Source organism: Kogia breviceps, chromosome 8 (genome assembly GCF_026419965.1).
Source record: "Kogia breviceps isolate mKogBre1 chromosome 8, mKogBre1 haplotype 1, whole genome shotgun sequence".
Taxonomy (NCBI): Eukaryota; Metazoa; Chordata; class Mammalia; order Artiodactyla; family Physeteridae; genus Kogia; species Kogia breviceps.
Window position 1 is genome coordinate 11,953,460 of NC_081317.1, and position 13,895 is coordinate 11,967,354.

The following is a 13,895-nucleotide window of genomic DNA, read 5'->3' on the forward strand; positions in this document are numbered from 1 at the left end:
TGGACATCAAGGAGAACAACATTACAGGCAGAGAGACCAGCCAGTACAAAGGCCTGAGGAGGGAACATGCTCGGCATGTTTGAGAACAGCAAGGAGGCCAGGGTGTCTGAAGTGGAAAGTGTAAGGGGGAAAAGTAGTAGTAGCTGAAATCACACTGTCAGAGGTGAGATGGTGCCAGGCCTTGCAGGCCAAGGCAAGAACCTGAGTTTAATTCTCAGATAAGAAGCCATTAGAGTTTTAAGCAAGGGAGAGATGAGATCAAAAAGAGTCTGGGAGGAAACCACTGTGGAAACAGAAGGACCAAGGAATCGACTGCAATATTCCAGAAGAGAAGTGATGAGATGGTTAGACTTGGGCATTGGCGATGAAAGGGTTGAGAAGTGATCAGATTCAGGATATATTCTGATGATAGGGCTTGGATGTGGAATATGAAGATGTTAAGTGTGAAAGAAAGAATGGAAGAAGATGGTATCAAGTTTTCAGGCCTGAGCAATGAGGTCCCACAAACTGGAGATGGGGACACTGAGGAAGAAGCAGGTTTTGGAGGGGAAGAAATCATAAGTAAGAGTCGGCATCCTCCTGTATGCTAAACCAGGTTGGGATAGAAAGAGCAACTCCAAGAAGCTCAGAGCTCACCCGGCTGTGTGCTGTGCGCAAACCCATCACTGGTGTGAATGTTACTGAAAAGAGTTTGTTTCTGCTTGAAAAACCAGGGAGGAAATAATCATAGTAGTAGCCGTTATTTCTTAAACTCTTACTAATTATCAGGCACTAAGGTAAGCACTGTACATATACTATAGTTAATCCTCACACATAAAAACACTTAATCACAGTACCTAGAGCACATGGTAAAATATCATTAAATGTTATCCACAATACTTGTGAAGGATGTAACAATTTACATTGAATGATAACTTTAATGATTATTTTCATTTCTAGAAGTTCTATTTCCTTTTTTCCCCACCCCAAATCCCCCATTCACTTTATATCATGATTCCTATTATTTCTCAGGCTAATATGTAGTTTTTGTATTCCTGCTTTTACAAAGAGGGTGGCCATTCCAAAGTCCTAACTTTATGCTGAGATTTCAGTTTCATTTTGGGGCCTCCAGAAGGCCCCAAATCATGTCTTGTCTTCGTGAATAGTAAAATCCTAATACCTACCTATGGTTCTATAGTCCCTTGGAATGCTCTTTTATTATCACACACAATACATTGAGCCACTTTGTTTAAGGCACCTGGGTATTTCTCTTTTTTCTTTCAAGTTCATCCAGGTATTTAAACATTTCTCGGATTATACTTTATTTAGCATCTCCAAATGTTCAAAGGAGGGTAGCCTGAGTTAGCTCAGTCTGACATATAACCAGAACCAGAAATCCAATATTACTTTACAGATGAGCAAATTGCATCTTAAATAGGTGAAATAACTTTGAATTCAGATCTCTGATTCCCAGTCTGTACTCTAATTCAGTAGATAGTGAAGCTTCTCTCCTACCACATCTGCCCCTGACACACTGATCACAGTTCTACCCTCTGGAGACACACTGAGTAAATATGACAGTCAGTCTTTTATGAACCCTATAAGCATCTCAATACAGCTATTTATTCTGTCTCCACCTCTCAAATTCCAAACTAAACTCCCTCAATTACTTTTTCTTCTTTAAAAACAACACTTTTATAACATGAACACAAGGAGATTCTTCCTTTTTTTAACCTTAAAAAAATGATACAAATCATAAATGCTCCACTGGAAGTGATAAATAGTGAATAAGTTTCCTTCATATATTATTACTTTCATTTTAGGGAATTTCTGACCATAACAACAAATACTGAAAGTTAAAGGACAGCACAGTAGAAATCATGAAACCTGAGATTTAATTCATAGGCTGTAATATATATGAAAATATTTAGAAAATTATACAATACAAAAGAAAACATTATTATTAATGTACTATAAATGTTGACAATTTGATCAGGAAGGGTGAGACATTAACAAAGGAATCTAAATTAATGCAAAAATGATTTTACCTTCATGTTGCAAGCTAATTCCATCAGTTTTTTTGCATTTTCTTCTGAGCGATATCTCTTAGGAAGCTGAACCCTGAAGAACTTCAGTGCACCTTCAAAGTCCGTCAATAGCAAGTCATCTTTGGAAGTCTTGAAGAAAGAAGAAAATACAACCATGTACAGAAGTTTTCTGCTATGAAGGTGCCCAAGAAGGATTTTATAATCCCAGAACCTTTATAATCCCCAGATACTTTGTAGCCTTTGCACAGCTACTTGCACACATCCACTGTCAGGGACAACGCTAGAGCATAGCAGCTGTTCAGAATGAGATTAAGACCAAGATATTTCAAGTGCTGAACAAAGAATACCAGATAACCCAGCTTACAAATAAATGTGTACTGTACCTTTAATAATCCAAGGGCGACATTAAAAATAACACTTATTCCCTAAAAGAAAACATAGAAAACATTTTCAGTGTTTATATATGGATTATTAAAAGCTGTTTGTCTTCAGAATACCCCACAATTTTTAGATAAACTGTAAAAATTTAAGAAATGGAATATCTTGAAAATAGCTTAGGAAAAAAAATTACAGGGCAACAACTGAAAAACCACTTAAGGTAGACCCAGTCTCCCATTTTTTTGAGAGAAGAGCTTTTCTGGAGCTATTCTTGCAATTCAAGAATGCTTTTCAAAGTCCTCTATGCTTCTGAACTAAAACATTAGAGTCATAAAATTGTGATCTCTCAGGAAATAACTCCTGGTGGCTCTTCCTGTATTCTATACTGCTCACTCCAAGTACAACAATCACTCTGTCCATGAGCCCTGTGTCCCAGAACTGAATCTGCTCAGGGTTCCCTCTAATCTGCCTCTCTTAATCTAATCATTCTAGGAGTAGTGGGGCAAAGGACAGCTCAGGGGAGGCCCTAAAATCTGCTGACAGTGTTAAACTTTTAAAGTTTCTGAGCCTCAAGTCCCATAACAAATAGTCTCCCAATGGTTTTCTGAACTAATTAGTTGAAAAGTTTATGTAGGTTACTTAGCATGCCACCAGGCCCACAGTAACTACTTAACTAATGGTTGTTTGTAATAGTGAAAAACTAGACAAAGGTTTGAGATTAGGAATTGGTTACATAAATTATGATATATCCAAAGAATGGGATACTTGGCATTAAGTAAGAATAATGGTATATCTGAAATGCTGTTTCTTATAATGTTTCAAGCTAGATAGAAGATACAAATTTCTTAATGGATTTTTGTATGTTTTGAATATGGGATAATTAAATAAAAATAAGGATGGTATACATGTGGAGGTGTCTGTCTATAGAAAGTCAAGTATATGAGATTAAAAAGAGGTTACCAGATAGCATATATAGCATAATCATATTTTTATATACATATAAAACCATAATATACATTATTACATAATATTCCATGTGAAAAAAACTGTTCCATATAGAAATTACACATACACATATATGAAAAGGTGGAAAGAATATACACTAAAATGTTAAAAGCAGTTTACCTCTAGACTGGGATTAGAAGTATTTTAAAATCTTTTTGCTTATACTTTCTATAGTTTCTATAACAAATATATATTATTTTTGAAATTAGTTTTTTCTTCTTAGGCACACACACACCCTAAAACCCAAAACTAAGCTGAGGCAAAGACTGTTATTTACTATAATATCTATTTTCTTTCAGTAATAGACCCCCAAGTTTTAGCAAATTCCTAGTCAGCTTAAATTAAAAAAAAAAAACTCCCCTTAGAAGCTAGGTATGGTCATGTACCTAACTTCTGGCCAATAAGAGGTTAAGAAGAAATGCAGGTGGAAATTCCAAGAAATGTCTTTTAAAAGAGGGGATATAACCTCCCCGAACCCCTAAACCTCCTAGCTTAAATAGAGAGACAGTGGCTAGAGCTCTGATCATCCATACGGAACAGAGTTGCACTCTGACGAAGGCAGGTTACTGCCAACCTTCTGATTTCTTTTACATGGGAAAGAAAAATAAACCTCTACTTTATTTAGTCACTGTTATTCTGGATTTCTTCAATGCAGCCAAACCTAATACAAATGTGTTTTGTTTTTTTTTTAGCAGACAGCACCTTTGACAAAACATGATTATTAGCATCAGCCCAAGGAAGAGTAACTTAAGCCTGGATTTTCCAGCAATGAAATAAAATAACTGAGAAGAACAAATTCTGTTTCAACAGAGCTGACACAGGAAGGACACTACAAACAAAAGCCAAAGTTCTGTGGTCTCTGATACGTACCTCACATAAAAGCAGGTCGATGATATGGAAGACCATGTAGAGAGGGAATTTTGCAGTGAAGAGCGTAAGAAACCACTGGGAGGCATACATGTGTGCTTCAAGGCTTATATCCAGGAAGTGGTTGTACAAGTCAGGAATGTATTCCTGAAATAGTAAACTAATTAGTCTTGGGCACATATGCAGCTGTTTAACTCTCACTCAGGAGGTTCATAAATCTGCCAGAAATAGGCTAAAAAAGTCACATATTTGTGTTTTTCTAAAAACTGCCAACGTGCTGAGAAGAACACTTATCATCTGGTATTAAACTGGCACTCAGCTCTCGTTTCCAGTCCACAAAGTAGCTCTAGAGGAATCCCCAAATGGTGACAAATATTTGGAAGGACAGTTTTTCTTTCCAAGTTATGAAATGTTTGGGAAAGTTTGTTTCACTTTTGTTATAAGATTCCTAACCAGTCAGCTTCAGAGCCTTGGTGAATATTTCTTGACTGAGTTTGCCGTGTTAAAGGCTCCTACAGTCATCTGATCTTTTGGGTGTTTATGAGATCGAAAACCTGTCTCACACCCATCGGGTTAACACCTTAATAATCTTGGCATCATCGTTACATAGAGAGAAATGAAAAACATAAAACCTGTCCTTAACCCTGGAAGGCTAAGGAAATCGCCACTGCTCCTTGGCACCATTTCATCAATCCCGCTCTTCCCAGTCCTACATTCCTATTGGCAAATGCAAGCTGGATTCTCCATTTACCTGCATGAGGCGCTCCAACTGGTAAAATTTGCAATGCAAATCTTCAAAGTTTTGCTTGAAAAGTTCCCTGAGACCATAGTCAAACATGATCTTGACCAGAACACTGAATGCCTGTTCCTCAGGCATCTGTAACAGACAGGCAAAGAGGGAAGGGGTGGGGGATCAAAAACATATACAGAAATGTCCTCAGTATATTAAATTCATTTTTCAACTTTCCTATCTGAAGACTAGGAAATTTAGTGATATTCAGTAACTCAGATCTCAGCTGTGTTTTATAACATTCATTCATTCAACCAAGAAATATTTAACAATGCCTACTCTATGTCAGACACTGTTCCTGTTCTTGAGGAGCCCCTCATACAACCAGTATACAATAGCTGTAAAATGCCTTATTAGAAAGACCAGTGGGAACACAAGAACAAGAAAGCCTGGGTCTTCCCTGAGGGAGCCAGGAACAGGCTTTGTAGGGAGGGCAGAACTTGAACTGAGTAGGAACAGGCCTATACTCAAGTATATGTTTCATCTTTCCTAAATCATAAGACCTTTGTTAGATCATTTTACCTCCTTAACTGTTATTTCATTTTAGTAAAAATGTTTTTCTTCCTCACTGTTACTAAAAACATGGTTAGTTACAGAAGAACTTTATGTATTCTAAAGTCTGAAGAAATGTTTAAAGTATTACAGTAACGCCTGCAGTAATACTTAAAATAGTACAAAAACCTCCTTTACTTCACTTCTATTTACAGATGTTACTCACTTATACATCTTCCACAGCTTTATGGAAAAATATCTCCCTGAGAACCGGGCAAAATGTCTAGTTTTCAAAATAGAAAAAGAGCACTGGAAATATTATTTAAGCATGACGTGACCGTAGCAAGCCTTCCAAATGTCAAGAAGGTGGGTGGGCTTCTGTCAAACAAGATGATGGAGCTCGGCTAAGCAAAGAAATAACTGGGAATAAAGCAGAGCTAAAGAACAAATCAGACTCAGTAATAAAAGAGAAAAGGATAGAAAATTATTGTTGGAAAGGTAAGGGCATTTGGGGCAAAGGACCAGACCTTTGAGGTCTTTACCATGGAAGGCAACTTCACCCTTCCACTCACTGAGGGCGAGACTTGGTATGCCCAGAGTGGCATTTCTGATGCCAGGCAGCACACCTGCCCTTGCTCTGAAACAAGCACTTATTTTAACACGATGGCAAAGCAGCAGAGAGTTCAAACCAAGACATTGGGCATTTCATCGGGAAACTCATTTTAAAAGGGTTATGACACTTAAACGGGGATAAATGTCCTTGCACGAAAGTCGAGAACAAAGACGAACCACACAGACTTGTGAGACTCTGAGATATAAAGTCTGATTAAAACAACAAAACAAAAACTTAAAACTTGACTTATTGAGGGTGTGTTAATTAGCTTGTGAGAATCATTTCACAATGTATAGTATATCAAATCATCACATTGTACACCTTATATATACACACACAATTTTTGTCAATTATGATGTAAACAAAGCTGGGGGAAAAAAAACTTGACTTCTTTATCAATGTCATAGCTTTATCACATTTTTGCATGCCTACCAATACCAACAAGCTAGGCTCACAGTAAGAAGATGCAAAGTGCTTTTGTTTTACTTGTATTACAACCTACACGAAATGGCTTAAACCTCTTCAAAAGCTTCCTGTTCTTAGAGAAACCAAATCTAGACTGCGTGGCCTGGTCTCCACAGCCCTCCTTCAAGCTAGTCTCGTTGACCTCTCTAGCTTCCTCCCCGTTCCCCACGGCTCGTGATGCTCCTGTCACACTGCCCTTCTTTCAGTTCCTTCCAGATGCCAAGTTTTCCCCATTTCAGGGCTTCTATACACTGTACTATTCTCTTGCCAGGACTGCTCTACTCTCCACTCTCGTTTTCAAAACAGTTTTATTATTTTCATAACAATGTTAAAAAAAAAGTTAAATTATACAGTAAAGTACATAAGAGAATGGATATCCCTTTTCATTTTTCAGGGTTCACCTTAAAGGTTAGCTTCCCAGAGAAGCGTGTAATCTAAATGAGGCTCCCTTGTTATAATCTTGCATCAAACTTTTCACTATACCTTCATAGAGCCACTGAAAGTAACAATGATATACTTGTGTGACTTTTTTTGCCTACAGCTAGTCAGCTTCACTAGCTCTGCATCCACAAGGACTGGGGCCACACTATCTTATTCACTCCTGATCACTAGCACAGTTCAGACCGTAACAGGGGCTCAAAACCTCTCTGCTAACATCACCTGTGTGGTATTTTTGCCAAGCATTTTAACTTGAATCATGGGAAAATGATCAGCCAAATCAAGAATCTGGGATGTTTTACAAGACAATCTGCTTTAATTTTTCAAAACTGTCAATGGCATGGAACATACAAAAAAGGCAAAGGGGATAGTTCAGATTAAAAGAATAAAATGAAATGACAACCAAATGCAATGCCTGATTCTTCACTGATCTTGATTAGAAAAAAAAGCTGTAAGGACTTTACTGACTAAACCGGGAAAACTGAATGTGGACTGTGGGTAAGACACTGTGAATCAGTGTCGAAATTCTGAGATATGACTGGGATATTCTGGTTAGGTCCTCAGGAGATACATGCACAAGTATTTAGGAGTGGAGTATCTTGATGTTTGCTACTTATTTTCCAAAAATAATTTCAAAAAATATCTTTTCCATTAAAAAAAACGTGTGTGTGTGTGTCTGCGTGTGTGAAAAAGAGGAAAAGAGAGAGATGCAGAGAAAACAGTATGGAAGAATACTGATATATCAGGTCAAGAGTATATGAGTGTTCACCTTAACATTTTTTCAATTTTGTTGTGGATTTAAAAAAATATCAGTAATATGGAGGGTAAAGGTCTTTGTTGAATGAATGAACAAATGAATCAAATGGTGCTAAAGCAACCCAACTTCTCTGCCTCCCTTCCACCCCAATACATAAATCTCAAAACAAAGACTGATGACAGCGGCTACTTAAGAGAATATAAAATGTCCCCAAAGGGTTCAGTCAAGACTAAAGTCTATCCAATCACCCTAGTAATAAAAAAAGTCTGCCCTTGTACCAATTTTCAACACTGTCATTTATTTTTTACCATGTTTCTCTCCCATGACGACACTATTAATTTAAGGAAAAGGTTTCCAGATATAGGAGTTAACCCTCATGTGCTAAAGCCTGGCCAAACGCAATAAAAAACCATGATCAAGTCTAAGGCTAGTATAAGCTGAGGCAGGACATGTGTAAGTCATACACAGAGAGCTAATTACTCACATGGAGAAGCAGAACAGCAGCAAGAAATGACTGGCCTTGGCAATAGCCAATTTCTTCATCATACACAGAATAAGCCTGGGGGAAAAAAAAACACACGAGGTATAAATGAATGTAGTCACTCTTGAGTCATAGTTGCCTTATAGGAACTTGAACACAGGAACCTTGAAGATGCTACCCACACTCCACTGTGGCATTCTGATGGGCAGTGAATGATGCAAACATTTCTCTTCAATTCCAATTTTTCTTTATTATAAATAACGCTGTCACCACGCCACTTCCTGTAGCCAAGGAGTGGTAAGGTTAAGCAAAAACCATTTTAGCACTAAAAAAAAGTTGTCATTCTGCCTGTCTTTGCTCATGCTTTTCCCCCTTCTCAGTCTGAAAAATGTGTTCTTCACTGAGGCTCCAAACATATTTCATTCCCCCAGGATTCTCTCTCTCCTCGATACTTCTATAGTACTTGTTACAAATGCATGGTTATTATAGCACTTACCACACTGCATTTTTTTTTTTGATGTTGGGGGTAGGAGTTTATTAATTAATTTATTATTTATTTTTGCTGGGTTGGGTCTTCATTTCTGTGCAAGGGCTTTCTCTAGTTGTGGCAAGCGGGGGCTACTCTTCATAGCCGTGCACGGGCCTCTCACTATCACGGCCTCTCTTGTTACAGAGCACAGGCTCCAGACGCGCAGGCTCAGCAGCTGTGGCTCACGGGCCTAGTTGCTCCGCTGCATGTGGGATCCTCCCAGTCCGGGCTCGAACCCGTGTCCCCTGCATTAGCAGGCAGATTCTCAACCACTGCGCCACCGGGGAAGCCCCACATTGCATTTTTTTTTTTTTTTTTTTTTTGCGGTATGCGGGCCTCTCACTGTTGTGGCCTCTCCCGTTGCGGAGCACAGGCTCCAGACGCACAGGCTCAGCGGCCATGGCTCACGGGCTTAGTTGCTCCGCGGCATGTGGGATCTTCCCGGACCAGGGCACGAACCCGTGTCTCCTGCATCGGCAGGCGGATTCTCAACCACTGCGCCACCAGGGAAGCCCCCCACATTGCATTTTAAATGTCCAGGGCTTCCCTGGTGGCGCAGTGGTTGAGAGTCCGCCTGCCGATGCGGGAGACGCGGGTTCGTGCCCTGGTCCGGGAGGATCCCGCGTGCCGCGGGGCGGCTGAGCCCGTGAGCCATGGCCGCCGGGCCTGCGCGTCCGGAGCCTGTGCTCCGCAATGGGAGAGGCCACAGCAGTGAGAGGCCCGCATACCGCAAAAAAAAAAAAAAATAAAAATAAAAATAAATAAATAAATAAATAAATAAATAAATGTCCATCTTCTCTACTAGACTGTGAACTTCTTATAGGCTGGGGTGATATCCTATTCAACCTAGCCAGCACCTCAACACATATAGCAGGCACTCACTAAACACTGTTATTGCTATTCATTTTTCTTTCTGGGAAAAAAAATCTTTTGGCAAAGATGCCAAAATAAACAATGCCAGTGATAACTTTTCTGATAAGAGGGATTACCCTGAAACCATTTGTGGGTTCTTTGGAATTTTCATTTGTATTTTCCTTGGCAGCAGATGATTACAACTCATCTCTTTTGAACGTTATCATTAATAGAATACTGACATCAAACAGTCCTGTGGGTTACTCTTTGGTTCTGTAGTTGTTCTTCAGAATCTTGTTCTTATGGTTAATATTTATAGTTCTCATGTAAGTTGTGGGGGGAGGGAAGGGGAATTTCGATATTCAGGATGCTATTCCCTGTTTGACAAATTTATTTCTGATGAAACTCTCTTTATTCTCCATTTTTTTCCCCCAATGTTCTTCTGTGTCCCAAGAAAGCAACTTGGAAATGGGTATATTTAAATTTCAGATCACTTAGCAAAATGTGATGCCAACATTTATTAGATGACAAGTTAATACACACATGGGATTTTATCATTAGCTTTTGATGAAACGATAGCTTTAAAAATATATACATAATATATATTTTACATAGCAGGTACTCACCAAACACTGTTTATGTTTTTATATATAACCATGCTTTCATAAATTCAGGTAGAATTCAATATAATCTCATTATATCCCCCATTTTGTCAAAGCTTATCTGATGAGAGGGCTACAGAACGAGAAACACATATGCTTTTCCAAAGACAAGAAGCACAGAGGGATTCAGAAATGATCTTCTGTAATTTAATGAGACCACTTTCCACCTATCAAATCAGTAAAAATTAAGGAGTTAATACCCATTTTGTTAAGACTGTTAAAAACTAGTAGTAATATATGCCAACACAGCTCTGTGGAATGCAGTTTGACAAAACTGAGGAAGGTATCAATTGACAGTCGATTAGTCAAAAAAGAATAGAAGCCTCACAGTTAGACAGAGGTGGGCTGAAATCCCACAATTGCTAATGTCTCGGTCTGGCTCTTAGGCCCATTGCTTATATTCCTTATTTGTAAGATGAGAATAATCATAGTATTTATATAATAGAGCTGATGAATTATTCTCAGTCCTCTCAAGTAAAGTGCTTAGCACATGGCTTAATCAATTATGTACTAAGATAAAAGTGTATTGAATTTCTATAGGTAGAGAATGGAGGGGAGCATTTTTCAGGCTCATAGAAAAGCTAGAAGGAATGCTTTATATTTCAAACATTTCCCAAAAGTCTGAAAGTACTTTCATGTACATAATACATTCGGGAAATGTTTGAATTATAAGGTTCATGGGGGCTGTAATGAAATATGGGGAAGAAAAGGCATTTCATTAATTCATCAACATTTAATGAGCACCTACTATAATATGGTGTGCACTGTGCAAGTGCTATGGATGCTAACATATGTAAGAAATGATTCTTGCCCTTGAGAACTTCACAGTTCAGTTGGGAAGTTTGACAAGTAAATCAACCAGAGTACAGTGAGAAGTTAAATGTGACTGAAGCATAAAATATTTTGGGAATAAGTCTGGATATATTACAAAATGCCTTTAATACTAAGCTAATGAATCTAGGACCAGGAAATGAACTAAGGAATTTTGATTTCATTCTGTGGGTTAGAGAAAGCACTAAAGGTTTTAGTGGGTCTAGTGGAGGCCACTAAGATGATCCAATTCTAGGGTCAACACAGAGAAAATAATAAATAGGCTAGAACCCAAAGGCAGGGAGACTAATGCAAGGCGGCTTTTGTAAAAAAGTGCCAGCAACATATCATAGTGGCCTGTACCAGGGCAGTGAATAGTGAGGGAAGTATGGCTTAAAGAGACATCAATCATATCAAACTGAACGTGGCCAAAGGAAGGAACTAGAAAATAACAGAGAAATGATTGTATCTTCAGCAAGATAATGGCATGGGGAAAAAAAGGAGGACTGTTTTTAATTAAAAGAGATATAACAACTAACTACAGTATGAATATTGCTGGATCCTCATTCTGACTAAACGTATAAAGACATTTAGGGAAATCTGAATATGGAGTGGCTATTGGATGGTACTGATGGATAATAATGGATGATACAGGTGGATAATGATCTTATTTTTATTTATTTATTTTTATTTATTTATTTTTTTGTGTGGTATGCGGGCCTCTCACTGTTGTGGTCTCTCCCGTTGCGGAGCACAGGCTCCGGACGCGCAGGCTCAGCGGCCATGGCTCACGGGCCCAGCCGCTCCGCAGCATGTGGGATCTTCCTGGACCGGGGCACGAACCCGTGTCCCCTGCATCGGCAGGTGGATTCTCAACCACTGCGCCACCAGGGAAGCTCAATGATCTTATTTTTAGAGATGTACGGTGAAGAGTTTAGGATTGTAATGTCTGAGGTTTCCTTTAAAGTACATCAGGAAAATTTTTTTAAAAGGATAGATGATGCAACTGTGGCAATATATTGATAAATATCCAATCTGGACAGGGATATATACAAATTTATTTACACTATTCAACTTTTATATATGTTTGAAAATTTTCATAATAAAGTGTTTTTTTAAATGAACCGTAGTTTTAGACCTGTTTTGTCTGATGTACTTGACAGACTTTTACATGGAGACCAACAAACAGCTGGAAATTTAGGCCCTGAGTTAATGTAGATTTGGGAACATCTGTGTAGTGGTGATAGCTGAAGCTGTGGGAGTGGAAAGGGTCACCCATGGAGACAGTGCAGAGCTACAGGAACCAGTGACTGAGCACCTAGGGGAAGGCCTCTGTTTTAGGAGCAGGCAGAGAGAAAAATCACGAGAGAATCAGTGAAGTAGTTAAGAGAAGTGAGAGCTTAATCAGGAGGGTGAGAAGTCAGGAGCAGAGAGAGCTGCAATGAAGATCATGATGAGAAAGAAATAAGAGTGCAGTGGGGTCAGAAGTAAGGGATGAGAGTCAGTGAGCACAGGGTTTCTTTCTGGGACATTTTGCAGGAAGGTGAGGGAGAGCTAGATTAAAAGGGTAAAAGAAATCCTACCATTTTATTTTTAATTATATCCTGTTCATTATGAATCTAAAACTGTGTTGTTACTGTTGATTTTACAAAGACTTTTCTCTCATTTTTTTTGCATTCTTGAACATCAAATACAAATTACGTTTTGTAGTTATCCTTTACATAATTTCAAAGAACCAGAATCACCATTTAAAACTAAGTCTTGGACTTCCCTTGTGGCTCAGTGCTTAAGAATCTGCCTGCCACTGCAGGGGACATGGGTTCGAGCCCTCGTCCGGGAGGATCCCACATGCTGAGGAGCAACTAAGCCCGTGCGTCACAACTACTGAGCCTGCGCTCTAGAACCCATGAGCCTCAATTACTTGAAGCCCACGCACCTAGAATCCATGCTCTCTCATTGTGGAGAAGCCACGGCAATGAGAAGCCCACGTACTGCAGCGAAGAGTGGCTCCCTCTCGCCTCAGCTAGAGAAAGCCCGTGCACAGCAACGAAGACCCAACGTAGTCAAAAATTTAAAAAAAAAAAAAAAAGTCTTTTTTTTTTTTCATATGAAATACCTTGCATATTTTATATAAGGAATCTTGTCCATCTCCTCCTGTGTCCTTAAAGTAGTCATGCGCTGGGAATGTCCGGTTAATATCACGAGTGATAGCACTGTCCTGGGGAGACTCCTGTGGAAACATTAGGAAAGAGAAGGTTTAGTAGTCAAGTACATCTGTACTTGTTTGGGCTTATACAACAAGGTCTTCTCATTTACATGCTTTAAAATGCTGCAGGGACATACATACACATATGCATGCCCAGAGTTACTGTGTCTTCAAGGAAGCCAAAGCAAAAATAAATATTAAGGGGAAAAAAAGATGAAAGAAAATCAACCCATTTCACTCTATACACCTCATGTCTATTCCACCCCTGTTGCAAGGAAGTGCAGCTAGTAACCTTTCTACTGTAAAAGGGAAAATGTGATTCAAAATGGACTGCCTCCAGGAAAACACTCAACCTAATCTCAAAAGAAGGAGGCAAAGTGCTCCCGTTAGAAAAACTGGGTACAAAAATTGCTGCTTTAATTGATCCTTTGGCACAAAACTCATGTGCCAGGTTCTCAAAGGGAAAAGAGAAATGACTGGGGTTTATCCTAGGGACAAATGGCATAAAAATTCACATGGTGGT

The 13,895-nt window shown here is 39.0% G+C and overlaps 1 protein-coding gene across 10 annotated transcripts in view; it reads right to left on the minus strand.

Moving 5' to 3' along the window:
* Nucleotides 1–13,895, minus strand: part of RABGAP1 (RAB GTPase activating protein 1) — a 148,788-nt gene that overhangs the window by 25,460 nt on the left and 109,433 nt on the right. For all 10 annotated transcript variants that reach the window (XM_067040772.1, XM_067040774.1, XM_067040775.1 and 7 more), the window contains 6 exons: nt 13,283–13,396; nt 8,317–8,391; nt 5,029–5,154; nt 4,281–4,424; nt 2,411–2,452; nt 2,028–2,156 (listed from right to left, as the gene is read on the minus strand). In XM_067040772.1, coding sequence (XP_066896873.1) covers nt 2,028–2,156; nt 2,411–2,452; nt 4,281–4,424; nt 5,029–5,154; nt 8,317–8,391; nt 13,283–13,396 — 630 coding nt within the window. The remainder of the gene's footprint in view (nt 1–2,027; nt 2,157–2,410; nt 2,453–4,280; nt 4,425–5,028; nt 5,155–8,316; nt 8,392–13,282; nt 13,397–13,895) is intronic.